The 23,530-nt window shown below is 42.4% G+C and overlaps 2 protein-coding genes across 3 annotated transcripts in view; one reads left to right on the forward strand and one right to left on the reverse strand.

Moving 5' to 3' along the window:
- The window catches only part of csgalnact1a (chondroitin sulfate N-acetylgalactosaminyltransferase 1a), a 106,259-nt gene that overhangs the window by 5,381 nt on the left and 77,348 nt on the right, over positions 1-23,530 (forward strand). The window lies entirely within an intron of this gene.
- Positions 19,991-23,350, reverse strand: LOC133536595 (uncharacterized). The gene has a single exon (XM_061877229.1). It carries the CDS (start codon positions 23,342-23,344, stop codon positions 20,135-20,137), a length of 3,210 nt encoding a protein of 1,069 aa, XP_061733213.1. The 5' UTR covers positions 23,345-23,350; the 3' UTR covers positions 19,991-20,134.

Raw genomic sequence — 23,530 nt, forward strand, 5'->3', positions numbered from 1 at the left:
TGCCAACGAATAGCTAGTTCCGGGGGGCTTGTTCAAGTGTTGGGATGGCTGACTGGGGTTTACTTGACCTTTGTGTCAATCTGCCGCTCGATGGTGTCAATAATCCATTAAGGGGGTAGAATCATGTCCCCAGATATCTAATCAGAAGGGCTGCAAAACTGACGACAGCCTCAAGTTTGAGATTTATTACATGTAGGTATTCACTACGGTTTGTTAGTTTATTAGTTAGCAAATAGCAACATATAGTAACTCAAAAAACTGTGATTTTTAAAAAAAATTTTTAAGAACTAGTAGAACTGGTATAAGAAAAAAGTGATTAGATTTTTGGGGTGATCCGGCTCACAATCACCATGTTGTGCCTCGTAGTGCAGACATATTATGCCAGGAGGTGCAGCAATTGTGGGTGATAGACCCACTCTTTCCACTCAACTCAGCATTGCAGACTAGGGGTGCTCCGATACACGATTTCACTTCCAATATAATGCCGATATTGAAGCCTTGAGTGTTATCCAATACCGATATTAACATACTTTCATATTTTTTAGCATTGAATGGGCGAAAAGGCTTGATCAAGTGAAATTACTCAGAGAACAATAGTAGTAGGTATGAAAAACACTAATCTTACGTCAGAGGTGGAGTTTTAAATGTGTGATTTAGTGACACCTATGGGTCACCATAATTATTTGAACTAAAAACATGAAGCAGAAAGTTGAAAGATCCAAATACGTTTGTTTTTGGATAATTTAAAAGACTTGGAGACTTTGTATCAGTATGTAATATGCAACTATAATTATTTGATACTTTCTTTTATTGACAAATGTTTTGTTTCAGACTACGGTATTGGTCAATTAAGGACACTACAGTTTATAGACAGGTATATATAGGTACATTGCGTACGTCTAGCTAGTGTGCTATTGTGTGCTTAGTTGTTGTGTAGCTGCAATCTCCTAATAGCCTATAGCCTACCATGTTTGTATTTTGTAAATGACTTCACTAAAATACAAGGAAAGATCAAACTTTTGTGATCGCTAACTTTGCTCATTGCTTCAATGTGTGTCTTTGAAGTATTTTTTTGTCCATTTACAGTAATTGCTGCGTTTTGTTTGTCTGTCTGTCCGTAACTGGTTAGCACAATAGCTCTTGCTTTGAGGGGATCCGGTTTGGTGGCTGCCGGATTAGGTCCCCGCTTTTTGCAGATGATGTGGTCCTGATGGCTTCAACTGGCCAGGATCTTCAGCTCTCATTGGATCGGTTCGCAGCCAAGTATGAAACGACTGGGATGAGAATCGGCACCTCCTAGTCCGAGTCCATGGTTCTCGCCCGGAAAAGGGTGGAGTACCATCTCCAGGTTGGGGTGGAGATCTTACCCCAAGTGGAGCAGTTCAAGTACAAACCCCGTTTTCATATGAGTTGGGAAATTGTGTTAGATGTAAATATAAACGGAATACAATGATTTGCAAATCCTTTTCAACCCATATTCAATTGAATGCCCTACAAAGACAAGATATTTGATGTTCAAACTCATAAACTTTTTTTTTTTTTGCAAATAATAATTAACTTAGAATTTCATGGCTGCAACACGTGCCGAAGTAGTTGGGAAAGGGCATGTTCACCACTGTGTTACACCACCTTTTCTTTTAACAACACTCAATAAACCTTTGGGACACATTGGGAAGACTATGTCTCCTGGCTGGCCTGGGAACGCCTCGGGATCCCCCGGGAGGAGCTGGACAAAGTGGCTGGGGAGAGGGAAGTCCGTGCTTCTCTGCTTAGGCTGCTGCCCCCGCGACCCGACCTCGGATAAATGGAAGAACATGGATAGATGGATTGGCTATATAGATAAACTTTGATTGATTGATTGATTGATTGAGTGATTGATTGATTGATTGATTGATTGATTGATTGATTGATTGATTGACACAAAATATGACAACATTTTTCAAAGGAAAAATACTGTTTTATATTCAATATGATATGTAACATTTAAACTTGTATTACTTTTTTATTTTTGAGTCCAGTGGTACCCCTACTTACGAGCTCAACTGGTTTGCCAGCCAAGTGTGTAACTCCTGAAGCAGTGTTTTTTTATTATTCATTTATCATTCTTGATTTATTGTGATATCAGAGTAGAAGTATTAAAGCAAAATGCCTGACCACCAAATCAAGGTTATTGCAAATTGCATATTGCCTGTAGTTGTAAAATTCCAGGGTGAGGCCATACTTGTTGTTCTGTGTAGCGCAGTTTGATGAAGTCATTGGTCCGGATGTTCCGATCGATCTGCCACCGGTCTATATTGGATGACTTTTCTTAAAAAATTACGTGATCGCCATTGCTTATTAATTTTTCTAATGCCGATAACAAACGCCAATTCGTTCTGGCTAGTATATATATTTTTTTTAACCCCAGCTGACAACCTAGCAGCTGATTGTGTATTGCTAGACACTGTGTGGAGTTGCTCCCCTAAGTTAATATTAATCACCTCCCCTTATAAAAAATAAACTGCATTTGTTTGTATCTTAAGTATCATTGTCAACTAACATCAGCACTGGAAGACGAGGATGAACATCTTACTCACCAAGAGCAAGCAGCAGCTGGCATGATAATTGCAAAGCTGACCGCTAAGTTAGCTAGAAACGACATAGGAAATACATGTTTGGTAAACTTCACAAGTACATTTTAATCTGAATCTAGAGAGGGAATAATGATATAACAACTGTTGGTGTGTCAGCATTGTCCCAGCTAGAAGTACTCAACACATAAGAGTGTGGATCGATCCATAAATTGGTGGTGTTGACACCAAGGGTACTATCAATATGTGATCGATACTAGATCAACTTAGATCAGGGGTCACCAACGCGGTGCCCACGGGCACCAGGTAGCCCGTAAGGACCAGATGAGTAGCCCGCTGTCCTGTTCTAAAAATAGCTCAAATAGCAGCACTTACCAGAATTTGAAAATCCAAGAAAATATTTTAAAGACTTGGTCTCCACTTGTTTAAATAAATTCATTTATTTTTTTACTTTCCTTCTTATAACTTTCAGAAAGACAATTTTAGAGAAAAAATACAACCTTAAAAATGATTTTAGGATTTTTAAACACATATACCTTTTTCCCTTTTAAATTCATTCCTCCTCTTTCCTGACAATTTAAATCAATCTTCAAGTAAATTTATTTTTTTTATTGTAAGGAATAATAAATACATTTTAATTTAATTCTTAATTTTAGCTTCTGTTTTTTCGACGAAGAATATTTGTGAAATATTTCTTCAAATTTATGATTAAAATTGAAAAAAAATATTCTGGCAAATCTAGAAAATCTGTAGAATCAAATTTGTATCTTATTTCAAAGCCTTTTGAATTTCTTTTAAAATTTTTGTTCTTGAAAATCTAGAAGAAATAATGATTTATTTTTGTTAGAAATATAGCTTGGTCCAATTTGTTATATATTCTATAAAAGTGCAGATTGGATTTTAACCTATTTAAAACATGTCATCAAAAATATATATTTATTGTGAGAAATCATTAAGATGATCAGTGTTTCCACAAAGATAAATATCATTAAATATTAATAATAACATAGAGTTAAAGGTAAATTGAGCAAATTGGCTATTTCTGGCAATTTATTTAAGTGTGTATCAAACTGGTAGCCCTTTGCATTAATCAAGAAGTAGCTCTTGGTTTCAAAAAGGTTGGTGACCCCTGAGTTAGATCAACATATTTATTTCCTCATAATTATTATTTATTTGTTTGTTAATGTTTACAGATTCAGGGAATACGTCCCAGGACACAGGAGGCATTCTAGGAAAAAAGGATTTCAATAAGTAACAGATAGTAGTTTTGGATTTTTATTTTTTTTTGTTACAGTGTACTTTTCATTTGTTTTTGTTTTTCAAATAGTTTAATGTAATAAAATAAAATAAGGCACTTGTTTAAAAATTGTGCTGACATTGTTCGAATGTATTGGTATCGGTTTGATTCACTCATGGATGATCAGAATCAATAACATAAATCCCTATTCGGACCATTGTTAATGTTTGTCTGATCTTGAATGGGATTGTGCTGAACATTTTAATTTTCCTTCGGGGATAAATAAAGTATTTCTGATTCTGATTCTAAGTCGGGTGCGTAATTGTAAAGGTCACATGACTACACTTACTGTACCAAGCTTTATCAATGCTTCTGAATATTCCATCTGATTGGTATAATCATCCTTCCACCACCAAACGAGTTCTTGTTTCCAATATTGAAGTTGTATTCCGCTAGTCCTGATGTTTTACTGTATTGTGTGGTAATCCATTGCAATGCTTTATGTAGATGTGTGTGAGCAGGTGTGATGTAAGGTACGGTGGAAGTAGTAGAGCAGTGTGTTTGTTGTGTTTTATTGTATTGTATATGTTATGTTTCCTGAATGTGTGTAGGGACCGCTTGAAAACGTGATTCTGCATATCGAAGGGCTATCCCAAATACATTGAAATTGAAATCCAGGCATACCTTATGCAATCTCATCAGTCGGCTGATATCATCAGACATTCTTACCCAGGAATTGTTTTGACCTTGCGTTCTGCTGAGTGGCGTTCTAGTCATTTTCCTTCAGGTTTTGTATTAGATCTGATTAGAAATTATACCTACTGCTGGTAAGACACACTTGCCAGATGGATCGCACAATCAGCTCTTTCCCCTGATGTGCTGCGCCATTTGAGTTTGTTTTGTGTCTTGTCTCTGTGAATATGCACAAAATCGCCTTATTGCCTTATCTGCAATATCTGCTGCTGCTGCAACGGTCCATTTTCCGCCCGCGGGGGCCGTACGACTTTCATCTGGTGCAATATAGCTGTGGAATAATGCAACTCTTTGAGGAAGTATAGGACACACACACAGAGAAAAGGAGAGGAGGGCGTGGGGAACTAGTGTTAGACACAGGACACTTGTGATGAAGTAGTGGATTGTCGCAGGTGTGTGTGTGTCTGTGTATGTGCGTGCGTGTGTGTGTGTGTGTGTGTGTGTGTGTGTGTGTGTGTGTGTGCGTGCGTGCGTGCGCTTACTTTAAGGGGCTCCCACCCAGATGGCATGTGGACAGGAAGGTTCCAGGCAAACGGGCCCCTAATGAATGGGGAGGATGGATCACCTGAGGGGACAGCACACATCAAAGAGCGCCTTTCTCTGCTTCCTCTCTTCCCTCCATCATCATGATCACTTTATACCAATGCCAGCCTCTCTGTTCTTCATCCTGACACCATGCCTGATCTGTTCACTAAATAGTTCCCCCAAGGAAGGAAAGAAAGAAGGTCTGATATCTCTCTTGGCAAAGGCTGTACATTTTTTAAATGCGTCTTCATAATGTCTTTTCATCCTCAGCTCCTCTTATTTCAATCCTCATTTTCTATCCTTTTGCCCTCAGCATATTCCCGCATCGTTTCCTGCTACTAATACTGTCGCAATAGTTAGTTTCCAGGTCAAACTGTCTCCATTGTAAAACCCTTCGACTCCTCTCCTATCTGTTTTAGTCTGTCTGCATGTTTTTAATGCCTGTCGAGGCAAACGACCGACCCATGATGACTGTCGGATGTGTTTAAGGAGATTTTCTTTGCCTCTGTCACCAAAGCGTTAGCTCATGTTGGTTTTGTGTATGGGTTATGGTCTAATACCTGCTCTATGTGCAACTTGACTTTGTTAAATTAATGCTTTCATTGAAATTTTTCCTTTCGTAATGCTAGTACAAGTATAAAAATAATACCTATATTATTATTTTTGATGTGGCATCTCACTTAATAAAGATTTTACTTGTGCTGCAAGTGTAAAAAGAAGTCAGTCACTGTAAAAGGCAATTTGCTTCTTCTGAAAATAAATTTAAACCAAAAAATTGGGGGAAAAAGTTGAGCACAACGGCTATTGTTTTAGTTGTATATTGTTTTCATTTTACACAATTAAAAAAACATATGAAAATATCAAAATCTTTTAACAGCTTTTAGTGAGGACTAGAAATGTCCGATAATGGCTCTTTTGCCGATATCCGATATTTCTATATTGTCCAACTCTTAATTATCGATTCCGATTTCAATCGATACTGATATATACAGTCGTGGAGTTACTACATTGTTATGCCTAATTTTGTTGTGATGCCCCGCTGGATGCATTAAACAATGTAAAAAGGTTTTCCAAAATAAATCAACTGAAGTTATGCGAAAAAATGCCAACATGGCACTGCCGTATTTATTATTGAAGTCACAAAGTGCATAATTTTTTTTTTTACATGCCTCAAAAAAACAGCTTGGAATTTGGGACATGCTCTCCCTGAGAGAGCATGAGGAGGTTAAGGTGGGTGGGGAGGGGTAGCGGGAGTGTATATTGTAGCATCCCGGAAGAGTTAGTGCTGCAAGGAGTTCTGGGTATTTCTTTTGTTGTCTTTATGTTGTGTTACGGTGCGGATGTTCTCCCGAAATGTGTTTGTCATTCTTGTTTGGTGTGGGTTCATAGTGTGGCGCATATTTGTAACAGTGTTAAAGTTGTTTATACGGCCACCCTCAGTGTGACCTGTATGGCTGTTGACCACGTATGGCTTGCATTCACTAGTGTGTGTTCAAAAGCTGTAGATATTATGTGACTGGCCCAACACACAAAGGCAATGCCTTTAAGGTTATTTGGCGCTCTGTACTTCTCCCTACGTCCGTGTGCACAACGGCGTTTTAAAAAGTCATAAATTTTACTTTTTAAAACCCCCTCCATCCATCCATTTTCTATCGCTTGTCCCTTTTGGCGTGGCGGGGGGTCGCTGACACCTATCTTAGCTGCATTTGGGCGGTAGGCGGGGAACACCCTGGACAAGTCGCCACTTCATCGCAGGGCACTTTTTAAAACTGATACCGATAATTTTGAAACTCATACCGTTCATTTCCGATATTACATTTTAAAGCATTTATCGGCCGATAACATCAGCAGTCCGATATTATCGGCCATCCTGACTGAGGACCCTTTTAGAACTAGAAAATACAATTTCGAGACGATGAAGTGAAATGCTTAGTGCTTACAGTTAGCCCAGTAGTCAGATAACGTCAAGTACAAAAATGTGTGATGAGCAAAAAAAGCTGTTATAAAATAAGTGTGTGACGGGTTTCCTGCCGTCCGTGTGCGGGTTGCAGTGACGATCGATACATGACGCATCATAGCAGGCTTGACTCGTGTTTATTATTTCAATACACCTGTTGTCTGGCCAGTCTGTCACGCCAATTTCGGGCTTGCTGGCTCTTCCTGCTGGTCGCGGCACACCTTTCGGTGTCCGATGGCTGCGTCAGTTGCGGGGACTCATCTCTGATCTGGTCCCTCTCGTCGCTTTCGTGGTCGTTCGTGTTTGGGTTGTTCCTCTGCTACTTCTGCCCCGATCGTTCCTCCTTCGCCCCCTTTTGTGCTGCAGCAGAAGATGATGGGATTGAGCGCAGGTGGGTGGTGTACGCACCTGACGCTGATGGCTGCAGTGTCGCTCCAGGCGTGCCCCGCCTCTCCGCTTCGCTGCATGCTCCGCCTTCTCGCTATCTTGGGCCGGACCATCATTACTCCGCGCCCGCTGTCGGCTCGTCGACTCCGCCTCTCCACGAAGTGCTAAAGCGCTTATGGAAACGGGGTTTGTAATGCATCACACATTTCCAGTTGTTTCATTACAGCACGTCCGAAAAGGAGTAGGAAGAAGCAGAGCTTATTTAATCCTACCCCTTTCCCTACCATAGCAATTTTATCCAATTTCCTTGTTCTCCGTAACAGAACAGTGATCAAATAAATAATATACCATAGTTACCAAATAAATATTATATACATAAATAATCTTTGTCTCAGTAAAAGAAAGGAAAAATAGGGGTTCAAGATGTTCATCATAATTCTTGTTTTGTGTACTTTGTGAACATTTGTTGTTTTAACCGTCTCTTAAACTGAATCATATTGGTGCTTTGTTTGATTTCTTTGGTTTATCCATTTCCTAATGTAATTCCACATAAAGATATGCTAAAGGTTTTAAGTGTTGTACGAGCATACCAGATTTTCCTCGAAGGTTATATTTCTCCTCTTTTGTTGAGAAGAATTGTTGTACATTCTTGGGTAGCAGGCTATAGTTTGCTTTATCCATCATTTTAGCTGTTTGCAAATGCACCAAATTTTTAAATTTCAATAATTGCCATTAAATAAAGGGTTTCTATGTTCTCTATTTCCAATATTATGTAATATTCTAATCCAGGGGTCTCAAACACGCGGCCCGGAGGCCAATTGTGGCCCGCGAGACGTTATTTTGCGGCCCGCACCTTAACATGAACATTTAATGTTGGTGTGGCCTGCGAGTTTTATATGAACAGCACTTTACAGCGTCATCCTTGGATACCCTCAATTTTTCCGGGAGACTCACAATTTTCAGTGCTTTCCAGGGGTTGTCATTCTCCCGAATTTCACCCATACAACAATATTAAAGGTGTGCCGTGGAGGCACTGCCTTTAGCGTCCTCTATTACCTGTACAAACAGCGAGCCAGCCCAGCCACCTGTTGTATTTGGCTTCTGCAGACGCAGTAAGCAACTGCAAGACATAGTTGATCAACAGCCACACAGTTCACACTGTGGGTGGCTGTATAAACAACTTTAACACTGTTACAAATATACGCCACACTATGAACCCACACCAAACAAAAATGACAAACACATTTTGGGAGAACATCTGCACCGTAACACAACATAAGCACAGCAGAACAGATACCCAGAATCCCATGCAGCCCTAACTACTCCGGGCTACAATATACACCCCCACCGCCCCCTACCCCGACCTCTATTGACGAGACGGCAGGTTGTAGAGGACACTAAATGCAGTGCCATCACGTTACCCCCTTAATATTGTTGTCCGTGTGAAAACCGGGAAAATGATTGCTCCGGGAGATTGTCAGGAGGGGCACTGATATTCGGGTGTTTCCCGGAAAGATCGCGAGAGTTGGCAAGTATATTGCTAGGGCGGGAAAGCCATTCAAAGAAGGTGAATTCATTAAAAAGTGCATGATTTTTTAAAGAAATCTTTTCTTGCGGCCCAGCCTCACCCAGTTTCTGCATCCAGTGGCCCCCAGGTAAAGTGAGTTTGAGACCCCTGTTCTAATTGATCTTTTTTGTTACACAATTAGTGCACATTTGTAGTTGTTTCCCCATATTTCTACATAGATAGATAGATGGATAGATGGATTGATAGATAGATAGATAGATAGATAGATAGATAGATAGATAGATAGATAGATAGATAGATAGATAGATAGATAGATAGATAGATAGATAGTACTTTATTGATTCCTTCAGGAGAGTTCCTTCAGGAAATGTACAGAATTTAGATATAATTTAAAAAGTTAAAAGTAAATAATAAATAATGGGGGAATATGTTATTTATTGTTTTGCGTCCCCTGTCATCCTAGAACCCCCCTCAACCCCCAGAGAGGAGTTGTACAGTCTGATGGCGTGTGGGACAAAGGAGTTTTTGAGTTTATTAGTCCTGCACTTGGGATGAAGCAGTCTAGCACTGAACAGGCTCCTCTGACTGCTGATAACGCTATGCAGAGGGTGACTGGCATCATCCATGATACTCACTAGTTTTTCCACAGTCCTCTTCTTCACCATCCTCACTCGTGAGTCCAGTTTTATTCCAATCATAGAGCCGGCCTGCCTGATCAGTTTCTCCAGTCTGGAGCTGTCCTTCTTAGATGTACTGGCCCCCCCCCCAGTTTTTTTTACAAATGTTTAAGGAGCGCAACCTCCTCAGGAAGTACAGCCCGCTCTGTCTTTTCCTGTACACGTGGTCCGTGTGAGCAGTCCAGTCCAGCTTGTTGTCCACCCATCACCTCGCGGTACTTGAATGAGTCCACGGTCTGTACCTCGACTCCCTCAATCACAATAGGTTGTGACCTGGGACTCGACCTCCCAAGGTCAATGACCAGCTCCTTGGTCTTGGACGGATTAAGCTGCAAGAGGTTCCTGTGGCACCTAACAACTCAGATATGGTAACACTAGCGAGGAGTAAAGATAATGAAGTTATTTTTGGTCCAAAACATGTTTTGCTTTATTCAATATTGACGTGTTTCTTGCTACTTTATGTTGTATATTTTTTACATGAGATTTCCGATTGATTTTATCATCTATTAGTACACCCAAAAATTTGTTTTCTTTTACCCTTGCAATATCTACTCCGTCTATTCATATTTGTGTTTGACTTTCTCTTCTACTGTTACCAAATAGCATTATTTTAGTTTTACTGAGATTCAAAGATAGTCTTTTTTTGTCAAACTATCTTTTTATTTTGTTCATTTCTTCTGTTATTATTTGTATTATCTTCCGTTTGTTGTCTCCTGAACAAAATGCAATTGTTTTATCTGCAAATAATACTAACTTTATTTTTAATAAGAAAATAGGTGTTTTGCAGAAAAGTGGGAAATCCGGGGAAATCTGCAATTTTTCCGACATTAAAAAAAAGATAACCTGTTTGTGAATAAGCGAAATATGTTGATAGTGTAAGGGTTTGAATTAGGGCTGGGGCGACATATCGATATACACAATATATCGCTGGTTTGTCTCAGTGCGATATAGAAAATGACTATATCGTGATATTCGAGCATTACACTACAGGCTCTTCTCGCTCTTTCCTGTCTCTCCTTCTCACAGACAGCAAGCACACCTTCTTACATACATCACATACAACGTCATACGCTCTCGGGAAGCAGAGAGGTAGCAGCATGGGTAACGTTAGCTGCACGTAAGCGATGATAATACAGACCTTTGATCCCTCAGGCGGAGTGGTAATACGAGAGAAAGAAGGTACGAATGAAAGAAGAATTAATTCCCAAGAAAACAGCAGGGGGTCCATCGTCTGGCGGTGGTTTGGCTTCAAGTGGGTATATGTCGAACAGACAACCGTAATTTGTCAATTGTGGACCAAAAGCGTTGCTAGAAAAAGTAGCATTACTGCTAGTATGTAGCATCATTTGAAAAGTCACCTGCTAGAGAATGAAGAGTGCTTACTCCACATCTCAACATCTCCATTCGGTGCCACACGCCCACACCATCAAAATGCCGAGGCAAAAATTTCCAGATCAACACCGTATGCAAAAAATAGTCAACAACAGAATTTAATAAAGTTTGTAGTAACCTACCACATAGCAAAGGACGAACACTATTTGATTTCCTATTATGTAGCTAATTTTTATTTGACACTTATTGAAATATCTTGTACCTGCTGACATCGTACACTCCCCAAATTATAAAAAAAAAACACTTCCCAGTCACAACTATTACAAATATCACTATGAGCCCGTTGACATTCTAGAAACTTAAACTGCAGCTCTGCTCTGTCATAGTTCTGGGTTGAGTTTGAACGCTATCTAGCTTTTTGATTGATTGATTGATTGATACTTTTATTAGTAGATTGCACAGTTCAGTACATATTCCATACAATTGACCACTAAATGGTAACACCCGAATAAGTTTTTCAACTTTTCAACACGTTAATCAATTCATAGTACAAATATATACTATCAACATAATACAGTCATCACACAAGTTAATCATCTTAGTATGTACATTGAATTATTTACATTATTTACAATCCGGGGGGTGGGATGAGGAGCTTTGGTTGATATCAGAACTTCAGTCATCAACAATTGCATCAACAGAGAAATGTGGACATTGAAAAAGTGTAGGTCTTATTTAGTAGGATATGTACAGCCAGCAGAGAACATAGTGAGTTCACATAGCATAAGAACAAGTATATACATTAGAATCAATCAATCAATCAATGTTTACTTATATAGCCCTAAATCACTAGTGTCTCAAAGGGCTGCACAAACCACCACGACATCCTCGGTAGGCCCACATAAGGGCAAGGAAAACTCACACCCAGTGGGACATTGGTGACAATAATGACCCAGTGGGACGTCGGTGACAATGATGACTATGAGAACCTTAGAGAGGAGGAAAGCAATGGATGTCGAGCGGATCTAACATGATACTGTGAAAGTTCAATCCACAATGGATACAACACAGTCGCGAGAGTCCAGTCCAAAGAGGATCCAAGACACAGCAGCGAGAGTCCCGTTCACAGCGGAGCCAGCAGGAAACCATCCCAAGCGTAGGCGGACCAGCAGCGCAGAGATGTCCCCAGCCGATACACAAGCAGTACATTTGAGTTGTTTATAATCCGGGGAGATGGGATGTGAATGGAGGAGGGTATTAGTAAAGTGTTGAAGTTGCCTGGAGGTGTTGTTTTAGAGCGGTTTTGAAGGAATATAGAGATGCACTTACTTGTATACCTGTTGGGAGTGCATTCCACATTGATGTGGCATAGAAAGAGAATGAGTTAAGACCTTTGTTAGATCGGAATCTGGGTTTAACGTGGTTTGTGGAGCTCCCCCTGGTGTTGTGGTTATGGTGGTCATTTACGTTAAGGAAGTAGTTTGACATGTACTTCGGTATCAAGGAGGTGTAGCGGATTTTATAGACTAGGCTCAGTGCAAGTTGTTTTACTCTGTCCTCCACCCTGAGCCAGCCCACTTTGGAGAAGTGGGTTGGATTGAAGTGTGATCTGGGGTGGAGGTCTAAAAGTAACCGGACTAGCTTATTCTGGGATGTTTGGAGTCTAGATTTTAGGGTTTTGTAGGTGCTGGGGTACCAGGAGGTGCAAGCGTAATCGAAGAAGGGTTGAATGAGAGTTCCCGCTAGAATCTTCAAGGTGCTTTTGTTGACCAGAGAGGAGATTCTGTAGAGGAATCTCGTTTTTTGGTTGACCTTTTTGATCACCTTGGTTGCCATTTTATCACAGGAAAGATTAGCCTCTAGAATGGAACCTAGGTAGGTGATCTCATCCTTCCTGGTGATAACAATGTCACCCACTTTTATAGTGAAGTCACTGACCTTCTTAAGTTTGATATGGGACCCAAATAGGATGGATTCCGTTTTACCTAAGTGTATGGATAGCTTGTTGTCAGCGAGCCAGGTGCAAATATTGAGGAGTTCAGCACTGAGGATTTGTTCCACCTGTGACTTGTCCTTGCCGGATACCAGCAAGGCCGAGTCATCCGCAAACAGGAACAATTCACAGTGGCATGCTGATGGCATGTCCATCCATCCATTTTCTACCGCTTATTCCCTTTCGGGGTCGCGGGGGGCGCTGGCGCCTATCTCAGCTACAATCGGGCGGAAGGCGGGGTACACCCTGGACAAGTCGCCACCTCATCGCAGGGCCAACACAGATAGACAGACAACATTCACACTCACATTCACACACTAGGGCCAATTTAGTGTTGCCAATCAACCTATCCCCAGGTGCATGTCTTTGGAAGTGGGAGGAAGCCGGAGTACCCGGAGGGAACCCACGCATTCACGGGGAGAACATGCAAACTCCACACAGAAAGATCCTGAGCCTGGATTTGAACCCATGTCATTTACGTATATTAGGAACAGTAAAGGTCCTAGTATACTGCCTTGGGGGACTCCACAGCTTACTGAGAGGGGAGGGGACATGGTGCTGTTCACCTCTACCATCTGTTTCCTCCCCTCCAAGTAAGATTGCATCCAGCTCGATGAGGTTTCGTTTGCGTTAGGTTAGTTCATTTTGCTGTGTGTGCGTGCGTGTGTGTGTGTGTGTGTATGTGTGTGTGCGCGCGTGTGTGTGTAATAAAAGTCAACTACAGGCTCCCCAAATGCTGTAATAAATTAAGCATGATGAGTTGACTTGAAACTGTTTAATGTTGCACTTTTTATATGTAGAAGAAAGGTTTTGTCATTTTATTTAATCAAAGCAACAACCTGAGGCAGTTTAATGTTGATTAACGTGGGTAGAATTATTATAGTGTTCCCAATGTTAAAAGGATAAAGACATTGTTTACAAATTTGGTAAATAAATAACCCCAAAAATGTATAATTTGTTGTTTTCTTACTGTACCAAAAATGAACCGAACCGTGACCTCTAAACAGAGGTACGTACCGAACCGAAATTTTTGTGTACCGTTACACCCCTATTGTCGACAAATAGAATCATCATAATGCTATGATTATATGTATCAAGTGTTAATTCAAGGCTAAGGCAAAATATCCATATATATATACTGAGCACTACCATATCAACATCAATGGGCAGGAAATACAGAGAGTATACTCCACAAAATTCCTGGGGGTTATCATTGACGAATACATCAATTTCACATGTCACAATAGCCATCTGTTAAACAAATTATCCAAATATGTTGGCCTGTTCTTTCACCTTCGTCATTATCTTCCTCTTAATGCTCTACTTACCTTATACAAAACTCTCTTTGAACCACATCTAAACTACTGTAATATCATCTGGTGAAACACCTTCCCTACCTACCTTCACAAATTAGAGTCCATGCAAAAGAAAATTATACGGGCCCTGTCATGGTCCAAGTTTAATGCCCCCACTCGTCATCTATTTCATAAATATCATCTCTTAAGACTGACAGAGTTCAATATTTATCAAAATGCTTGTTTAACCTATCAAGTCATTTACAGGCTGAATCTTAGGCTCTGTAGCTTGGTTCCTATCTACCATCCCCAGCATGCCCACAACACTCGTAACTTAGATCTAATAACAGGTCAACATCGTCTACTGGCTTGTACCGCTCACAGTGTCGTATGCAGGGGACCAAAGATTTTGAACCAGCTTAATGAGAGCCTCAAGATGCTGTATCCATTCTCCAACTTCAAAAAGAAACTGAAAACTTACCTATTAACCACCTATCTCTAATGCCTCATGTGGGGTAGTCTACTGTTGGGTTTTGCATGGTTGTATGAATGTATGTATGTATGTATGTATGTGTATGCTTGCTTTGGTACTACTATCTTGTGTTTATTACATAGCCTTGTTGTTGTGTTGTTTTGTTTTTGTTTTTTGTTGTTGTGCTTGCTACCATGTTTCATCTTTCCATATATATACTGTCCCCTGGACCCCCTGTCAAAAGCTTCTTTTAGCTTATATGGGGGACCCTTTCACGTACCAACATCTTTAAATGATGACATTTCACCACTACTGTAATTGTTATATGGTATTGTGAATAAACTTGAAACTTGAAACAAAACTATATCGTGTATCGCAATATGGCCTAAAAGTATCGAGATATTAAAAAAAGGCCATATCGCCTAGCCCTAGTTTGAATCAGTAGAGAAAATGTGGGAAATCACACTTACTGTGTGAATGCTGAAAAGTAAGTGTTATTAAAAAAAAAAAAAAAAAGTCAAAGAAAAAGGAATGGGTATTTTTCTGATACTCTCGAGAATGATGGCGATACATGACAGTCCATCTGGAGTAAATGCTACAACCAAAAAAAGCACAAAAAGACAAAAAGCATCTGGAAATAACCTAATTAGCTCACTCACTTGAGGCCTTGAACTCGGGATTCTGAGTGACTTCATTTTTCCCGTAGTTTGAAATGTATTTTTTCATTGAACTCCTCACTGTCCTTACTTGTCCTGTAGTTTTATTTCATTGAAAATAGAAGCAATCAGCCTTCTCCTTCTTTCCTTTCCTTCTTTTGAGTATGTAGTTTATCTATTTTGTCTTGGAGGCATGACTCATTCCTACTTTGACAATGACATAGTCAAAGCTCTGCTATCACCTCTTTATCTTCTCCTATCCTTGTCCGCACAGGCGTTCTTCATGTTCACAGTGAGCTTGTGGGAGGGCAGGTTTAGACAGTTCACATGCTCGTAATCACTCAAGAATCCTCGACCTGTGACATGTAAGCGACGCACGGAGGTGGCACTGCAGGTGGCACTGCAGGAAGTTCCAACATGAGGGACGGGGTGTCAGTGAATGAAAAAGTGGGTGCCTGGATGGGGGAGGAGAGAGTGTACCCATGCATTCCACAGTAAAATGTTAGAGTATGATGTTTTATGGCAGTGTTTTTCAACCTTTTTTGAGCCAAGGCACATTTTATGCTGCGAAAAAATCCAGAGGCACACCACCAGCAGAAATCATTAGAAAACAAAACTCAGTTGACAGTCAAAAGTCATTGTCGCAATTGTTGGATATGACTTTAAAGCGGAACATTATTTAAATTTCTGAAGGGTTAAAACCAATAAAAATCAGTTCCCAGTGGCTTTTTTTTATTTTTCGGAGTTTTTCTAAAAATTTTACCCATCACGCAACATCCCGAAAAACGGCTTCAAAGTGCCTGATTTACACCATCGCTATATCCACCCGTCTATTGTCCTGTGACGTCACTGCGTGAAGCCACCAGAAACAAACGAAGCGGATAGTACAGAAAGATATAGCATAGTAGCTCGGATTCAGACTCGGATTTCAGCGCCGTAAGCGATTCAACAGATTACGCATGTATTGAAATGGATGGTTGGAGTGTGGAGGCAGGTACCGAAAACCAAATTAAAGAAGAAAAAGAAGCTTTTGAGCCATATCACGACTGACAGCGGCACGGGAGGAAGCGAGGACGAATTTGCCGATCGCATTCTAACCAACGATTGGTATGTGTATGTCTGGCATTAAATATGGCTGGAGGGAAAGGCTGGATGCAAATATAGCTACAAATGAAGCATAATGATGCAATATGTACATACAGCTAGCCTAAATAGCATGTTAGCATCGATTAGCTTGCAGTCATGCCGTGACCAAATATGTCTAATTAGCACACTCCACATAAGTCAATAACATCAACAAAACTCACCTTTGTGATTTTGTTGACTTTATCGTTGGAAATGCATCTGCTTTTAGTGTTGCAGGATATCCACAGATTCTTGCCATCTCTTTGCCATCTCTGTCGTAGCATAGCTGTCGTCGGTACAGTGTGCAGAACAAAGGAGGGACTTTCGCATCTTTTGACCACTGGTGCAACTTGAAACCGTCTATGTTCGTGTTGTTACACCCTCCGACATCACACTGACGAGGCATAATGTCTCCAAGGTTCGACTCCGCGTCATGACACCGATGTCGCTTTTTGATGCCGTACCGCCTAAGGCAGGGGTGTCAAACTCAAATACAGAGTGGGCCAAAATTTAAAACCGAACAAAGCCGCGGGCCGAGGTTGAACAAATTAACCTTTTAGTAGGGACCCAAACAAATTTTGCATTGAATATTGAACAAGCAAGGCTTATATAACTTTATAGTGACATGCAAAATCGAGTTGCAAATAATAATAATAATTAATAAATATCAATTGCATATCAAATAAAATTTATATAAAAATTGAATGCCTCTTTTTGGCGGTGGGGTTGAGGTGGACGGGGTTTGGTGATAGCGGGGGTGTATATTGTAGCGTCCCGGAAGAGTTAGTGCTGCAAGGCGTTCTGGGTATTTGTTCTGTTGTGTCTATGTTGTGTTACGGTGCGGATGTTCTCCCGAAATGTGTCCTTGTTTGGTGTGGGTTCACACTGTGGCGCATATTTGTAATAGTGTTAAAGTTATTTATACGGCCACTCTCAGTGTGACCTGTATGGCTGTTGACCAAGTATGCTTTCTTGTGTGTGTGTGTATGAGCCGCATATATTATGTGACTGGGCCCTGGGCCGGCACGCTGTTTGTATAGAGGAAAAGCGGACGTGGAGACAGGTTGTAGAGAACGCCACAGGCAGTGCTTATAAAGCCCACCCCAAATATTGTTGTCCGGGATGAAATTCGGGAGGGGCACTGAAACGAGAGGGTTGGCAAGTAAGAGTGTTAGCGGGGAATGCGGTGTTACAGCGGCGGGCCAGCTCTAATGTTAATTTGATATTGCCTCAAGGGCCAAGTGAAATTACACGGCGGGCCAAATTTGGCCCGCGAGCCGGGGTTTGACACCCATGGCCTAAGGGATCGAAGGTGTTGTCGCTAACGTGCAGTGATTTCTCCAGATTTTCTGAAGATTTTGATGATATTACAGAACGTAGATGGTGAAATCCCTAAATTCCTTGCAATAGCAGGATGAGAAATGTTATTCTTAAACTGTTCGACAATTTGCTCACGCATTTGTTCACAAAGTGGTGACCCTCGCCCCATCCTTGTTTGTGAATGACTGAGCATTTCATGGAAGCTGCTTTTATACCCAATCATGGCACCCATCTGTTCCTAATTAGCCTATTTACCTGTGGGATGTTCCAAATAAGTTTTTGATGAGCATTCCTCAATGTTCTCAGTCCTTCTTGCCACTTGTGCCAGCTTTTTTGAAACATGTTGCAGGCATCAAATTTAAAATGAGCTAATGTTTGCCAAACATAACAAAGTTTAGCAGTTCGACCGTCAAGTATCTTGTCTTTGCAGTCTATTCAATTGAATATAGGTTGACAAGGATTAGCAAATCATTGTATTCTGTTTTTATTTACGATTTACACAACGTGCCAACTTTACTGGTTTTGGGTTTTGTAGATGTGAATGAAAAGTGTGTATATCTTGAATGCCCCACAAAGGGCCCAATTCAGTATTTAACCTCCTGTTAATTTACATAGTTTTAACATTGGTTTGCCATTTGTATGTTCGGAATGTTCATATAACACAAAAACGCCACCTGTAAGGTTTTATTATGGCAGCATTTTGGAAGGATTCAGAACATTACAATTATTTAGTGAAAGAAGAGTCAGAAGTGCTCTGTAACATTTGTGATGAGTAATGAGGTGGCATTAGGTGGCATTTAAAGAGGGAACATGGTTAAACCTGCCGGACGCATTCGATTTTTTATGGCGGTGTGACCACTTTCCCTCCCCCTCATACGTCTTAGTCAGCTTTCAACCAAGCATAAATGCTGTGCTTCTTTTGCTTGAATATTTCAGCTATTTTCAAAGCAAAAGACGCACATAACGTCCAGAGGGCAGGAAGCTGAGCAGCAAGAGAGTGATTAGGGATGCTGCAAAGCAAAACATCTCTGCCGCCTAATCATTTTTCTTTGCCTTCCTCATTGTTCATTTCATCTCTGAGTCTCCAACCCGCTTAAAGTTTCCTCAATTTATGCCCTTGAGAGTGAAAAATGGGACCAGAGAAAACACTCTTATCCGTTAATTTGTCACCACGTACAAAAAAAAAAAAAACATCATCTGTCTTGTGTGGTTGTAAACAATATCCCGACGGTGTTTATGTGAGCATTTATTACATCCCGCTGGGAAAAGTTGGATTTATGGTTGTTTTTCCGCCGCATCCGTACAGGTCACATTTTTATTTGAGACAAGTTTGCATTTTGTGTGTTTCAGGTAAACAAAATGTCCTCCAAATCCTCCTTGCGTCCATTTTTATTAGCTTGTTGATGAAAGGGAAACTTTACCACAAAGTACAGAAAAAAAGGCTCCCAAGATGTGTGTCCTTGTATTTCTACCCTTCTTGAGACATCAACAAGGAAAGGTACATTCCATATGAGGACCGGTATACAAGTTAGGACCAAAATGATGGTCCCAATAAGGAAAACCATTGCATCTAATAGTGATTGTCTCATTTGTACCCCTGGTGGTAAAATCTATCAAAATTAGGGTGGTCCAAAAAGAAGGGATTTTTCAAATTGTCTGTGTAGGTTTTAAAAGTCCGCCCCCTCTGGTCAACATCTGAAATAACAAGTGTGTGTAAGAAATTTAAATCCACCCCCTTTGGCCAAAATTCATTTAAAAAAATAAAATAAATATGTGCCGTATACAGAGACAGACTGTAATAACTTGAAGTAAATAATTACGATTAAAAAACAATTACAAAAAAAAATTCAAAAAAATTTACTAAAAGCAGTCTTTTTGTCACGGCGTGTAGACTTTTTTCTTATAACATTGGAAACAATTTCTCATATTCTTTATGTTTCTGTAATATTGCAATATTTTTTCCTAAAAACTATTACTTTTTTATGTAAAATGATTACTTTTTAATGCAAAATGGTGACATTTGTCATATGAAATTCTGACTTTTATCACAATATTGCCAATTTCATTCTTATAAAAAATGTTTGAGTAAAATTATGACTTTTATCATAATCTTGCCAAGTAAAATTCAGATTATTATAATAATATTGCCAGCATTTTACTTTTTAAATACACCAATGGTGCAACTGGACACATCCTCAGTGATGTAACCTAGGATCACAGGGGGTTTCGGGTCTTTCAACAATCAGACCCCCTCCCCTAGGCGACCCAGCCAGGGTTGATCAGGCCCCAGCCTGTGTCCAGGTAGCGCTACTGCCCTACATGCCACGCCTCTCCCCTCCTGATCCACAGCCACCTCGATGCCACTTCTGCTGCATCTGTGACTAACTTCATGGCCCTTTGCTGGCTGGCCCCTGTGATGCCAAGCATTCTGTAGGCCCTGCAGAGAGATTTGCCCACAAACCCTCGACATCCCACTTCAACAGGCCGGCACATCGCTCGCCACCCATTGCTCCGACACTCCTCCACAAGCTGAGAGTACTTTGCGCTCTTCCTCTCATTGGCCTCCTCCATACGGTCCTCCCAAGGCACTGTGAGCTCCAAGAGGATTACCTGCTTGGAGGCCACTGAGGTGAGCACAATATCTGGCCTTAGTGTTGTTTTAGCAACCACGTCAGGGAACTTCAACTGCTTTCCCAGATCAACTGACAGCTCCCAGTCGCGTGCTGTTGCCAACAGGCCAGACGAGGTGTTCCGGGCAGCCGGTGTTGACTTCTCCCCAGCTCTGATGAAAGCAGTACTCTTCACTGGGCGGAGGCTCTTGCTGTGACTGACTCCCCTGCAGATGGCATCAGCTATGTCCTTCAGGACCTGGTCATGTCGCCAGCGGTACCGCCCGTCACCCAGGGCTTTTGGACAACAGCTTAGGATGTGCTCCAAGGTTCCTCTCCTCTGGCAGAGGGGGCACCCTGGTGTCTCCACCTTTCCCCAGGTGAAGAGGTTGGATGGACTTGGCAGCACATTGTAGACCGCCTGGATCAAGAACTTTATTCGATGGGGTTCGGCTTTCCAGAGCTCGGTCCATGTGACCTTACGCTCTGATGCTTGTTCCCATCTCGTCCAGGCGCCCTGTTGCCGCATTCCCGCCATCTGGCAGGCTCGCCTTTCCTCAACTCCTGCTCGCACTTCCTCGAGGATCAGTGACCTCTTCTCTTTCCCCTGCGCCTTATCATAGCGAGGTGTTCTTCTGCTACCTAAGCCAGATCTCCCCTGCGCCACTATTCCCACCAAAACCTTTTGCCGTAGCCTTGCCTCTGCAACATCCACAGCCTCGACAGCTCTCCACTTCCGCCCCGTCCTGACTTCAATCCCAGCCTGTGCAACCTTTGGGTCACTGGACTCCCGATACTGTAGGAGCTCCCTGGACCGTGTCACCATGAATTCCTCGCTCAGGCTGCTGATGGGGAGCTTCAGTTTGTTGTTATGCCCGTATAGAGCAATGCTGCTCAGGCTTCGCGGCAGTCCTAGCCACCTGCGCAGGAACCTACTGACCCTCATCTCAAAGCCTTCCACGGTTGAAATGGGGACTTCGTACACCATGAGGGGCCAGAGGATCCGAGGGAGAATCCCGTGCTGGTAAATCCAGGCCTTGAACTTGCCAGGAAGGCCAGATTTATCCACCACGGTCAGCCAGGTCTCCAGGTCTTGGTTGGTCGATCTTGTGGAGACTGCGTCTCTCAGGCTGCAATTAAACACCTTTCCCAAGCTCTTCACAGGTTCCTCGGTGAGTGATGGTATTTTGGTGGTTCCAAGTGAGAAGCAGAACTTGCCAGTAACCTTTCCTTTCTTTAGCACTAGGGCCCTCGACATGGCCGGCTTGAAGTTCATGCGAGCCCAGGAAATCACCTCCTGAAGGCCATTCAAGATCCACCTGCAACCTGGGACGGATGTAGTGGTCACTCTCAGGTCGTCCATGAAGGCTCGGATGGGTGGCTGCCGGACTCCAGACCTGGAGAGGGGACCTCTGCACTGAACTTCCGCAGACTTCACCAGCATGTTCATGGCGAGCACAAAGAGGATGACTGAGATCGTACAGCCAGTGATGATCCCCTTTTCAAGCCTGTGCCAGTCGGAGGTTGTTTTTCCGGAGGAGACTCTTAGATGGAAGTTGGCATAGTAGTCCAGAATGAGGTCTCTGAACTTCTTTGGAATGTGATGCCGATTCAGTGCCTCTTCGACCAGCTTGTGGGGTATGGATCCATAGGCATTTTCGAGGTCCAGCCACAGAACAGCCAGGTCCCCCTTATTCTCCCTGGCTTCCCTGATGAGCTGAGTGACCACGCCTGTGTGCTCCAGACATCCAGATACCTCTGGGATCCCTCCTTTCTGGACTGATGTATCAATGTAGGAGTTCTTCAGGAGGTAGTCTGTCAGTCGCCTGGCCATGAGGCTGAAGAAGATCTTCCCTTCAACACTCAGCAACGAGATGGTTCGGAACTGATTGATGTTCTTAGACTTTTCCTCCTTTGGGATCCACACACCCTCTGCCTGTCTCCACTGGTCTGCTACCTTGCCCCTCCTCCAGATCACCTTCAGGATTCTCCAGAGTCTGTGGAGTAGTCTTGGACAGTTCTTATATACCTTATAAGGTACTCCACTGGGCCCTGGAGCAGAGCTCGTCCTTGCCCTGCGGACCACCTCCTGGATCTCCTTCCAGCCGGGCTCTTTCCCATCGAAGTCAAGCGTTGGTGTTGGTGGATTGATCAAGGACCTGCAGGGGCCTAGGTCTTGTTCTCTGCATCCATCGCTGTAAATTTGCTTGAGGTGGTGGTCGACCTCAGCTTTGGAGCAGGCCAGTCTACCGCTTCGCTTCTGTCCTAGCAGCTGTTTTGTGACTCCAAAGGGATTCGCCAGAAAGGCAGCTCTCCTCCTGGACCTTTCCTTCCTCCTCCTCCTATGCCACTCCGCTCTCCTCAAGGTTATTAGCTTCTTGCGGATTATACCACGTAGTTCCGCAAGAGGCCCCCTATCCTCTTCACGTGCAACCTTGAACTGCTGTCTTAAACACTTCAGTTCCTGCCTGAGCTGATGGATTTTACTCACTCTATTGTTCATGATGTAGGGGGGCTTCGCTGCCCGCTTCTCCTCAAGTCCAAAACTCTCTACAGCGAGGCTGATGATGATCGTGGTCATCGTCTTGAGGCGTCGATCAGCGTCCCCTTTGGCTGTTGTTTCCAAGATGGTATCAGCATCTTCATCAAACTGGAGCCACTCTTTCTCCTTGCTAGCTTGGGGCCACTTTACCCGACGATGTTCTGATGTCCTGTGTGCTTCTGGTGGTTGCATCACCTGGAGGCTCCGGGCACTGTGGGGTGACTCCGGGCCTGGCTCCTCCTGCGTCTCACCAGGCGTAGTTCCTGTGCGCTGTGATTCTACCACCTTCTGCATACACTTCATCCTGGCCTGGTGGATCCGCAGGCCATGTCGGTTCTTGCATACCTTCCCACATATGCATTCCATAGTCGTCGTCGTCGTGTTACCATTGCCATGTGTCGTCAACCTTTGATCCGTCCAGTGGGATTCTCTTCCGCCCCCCCTCTCGGGAATCCCTGGGGGTATATTTCCTGTAGGTCGATTCGTAGCTTGTTGTGGGTTCCTTCCTCTCAGAAGGTGCAGCTCGGGATGCTACCCCTCACTGCCCCGGTG

Source organism: Nerophis ophidion, linkage group LG17 (assembly GCF_033978795.1).
Source record: "Nerophis ophidion isolate RoL-2023_Sa linkage group LG17, RoL_Noph_v1.0, whole genome shotgun sequence".
In the NCBI taxonomy this organism is placed as follows: Eukaryota; Metazoa; Chordata; class Actinopteri; order Syngnathiformes; family Syngnathidae; genus Nerophis; species Nerophis ophidion.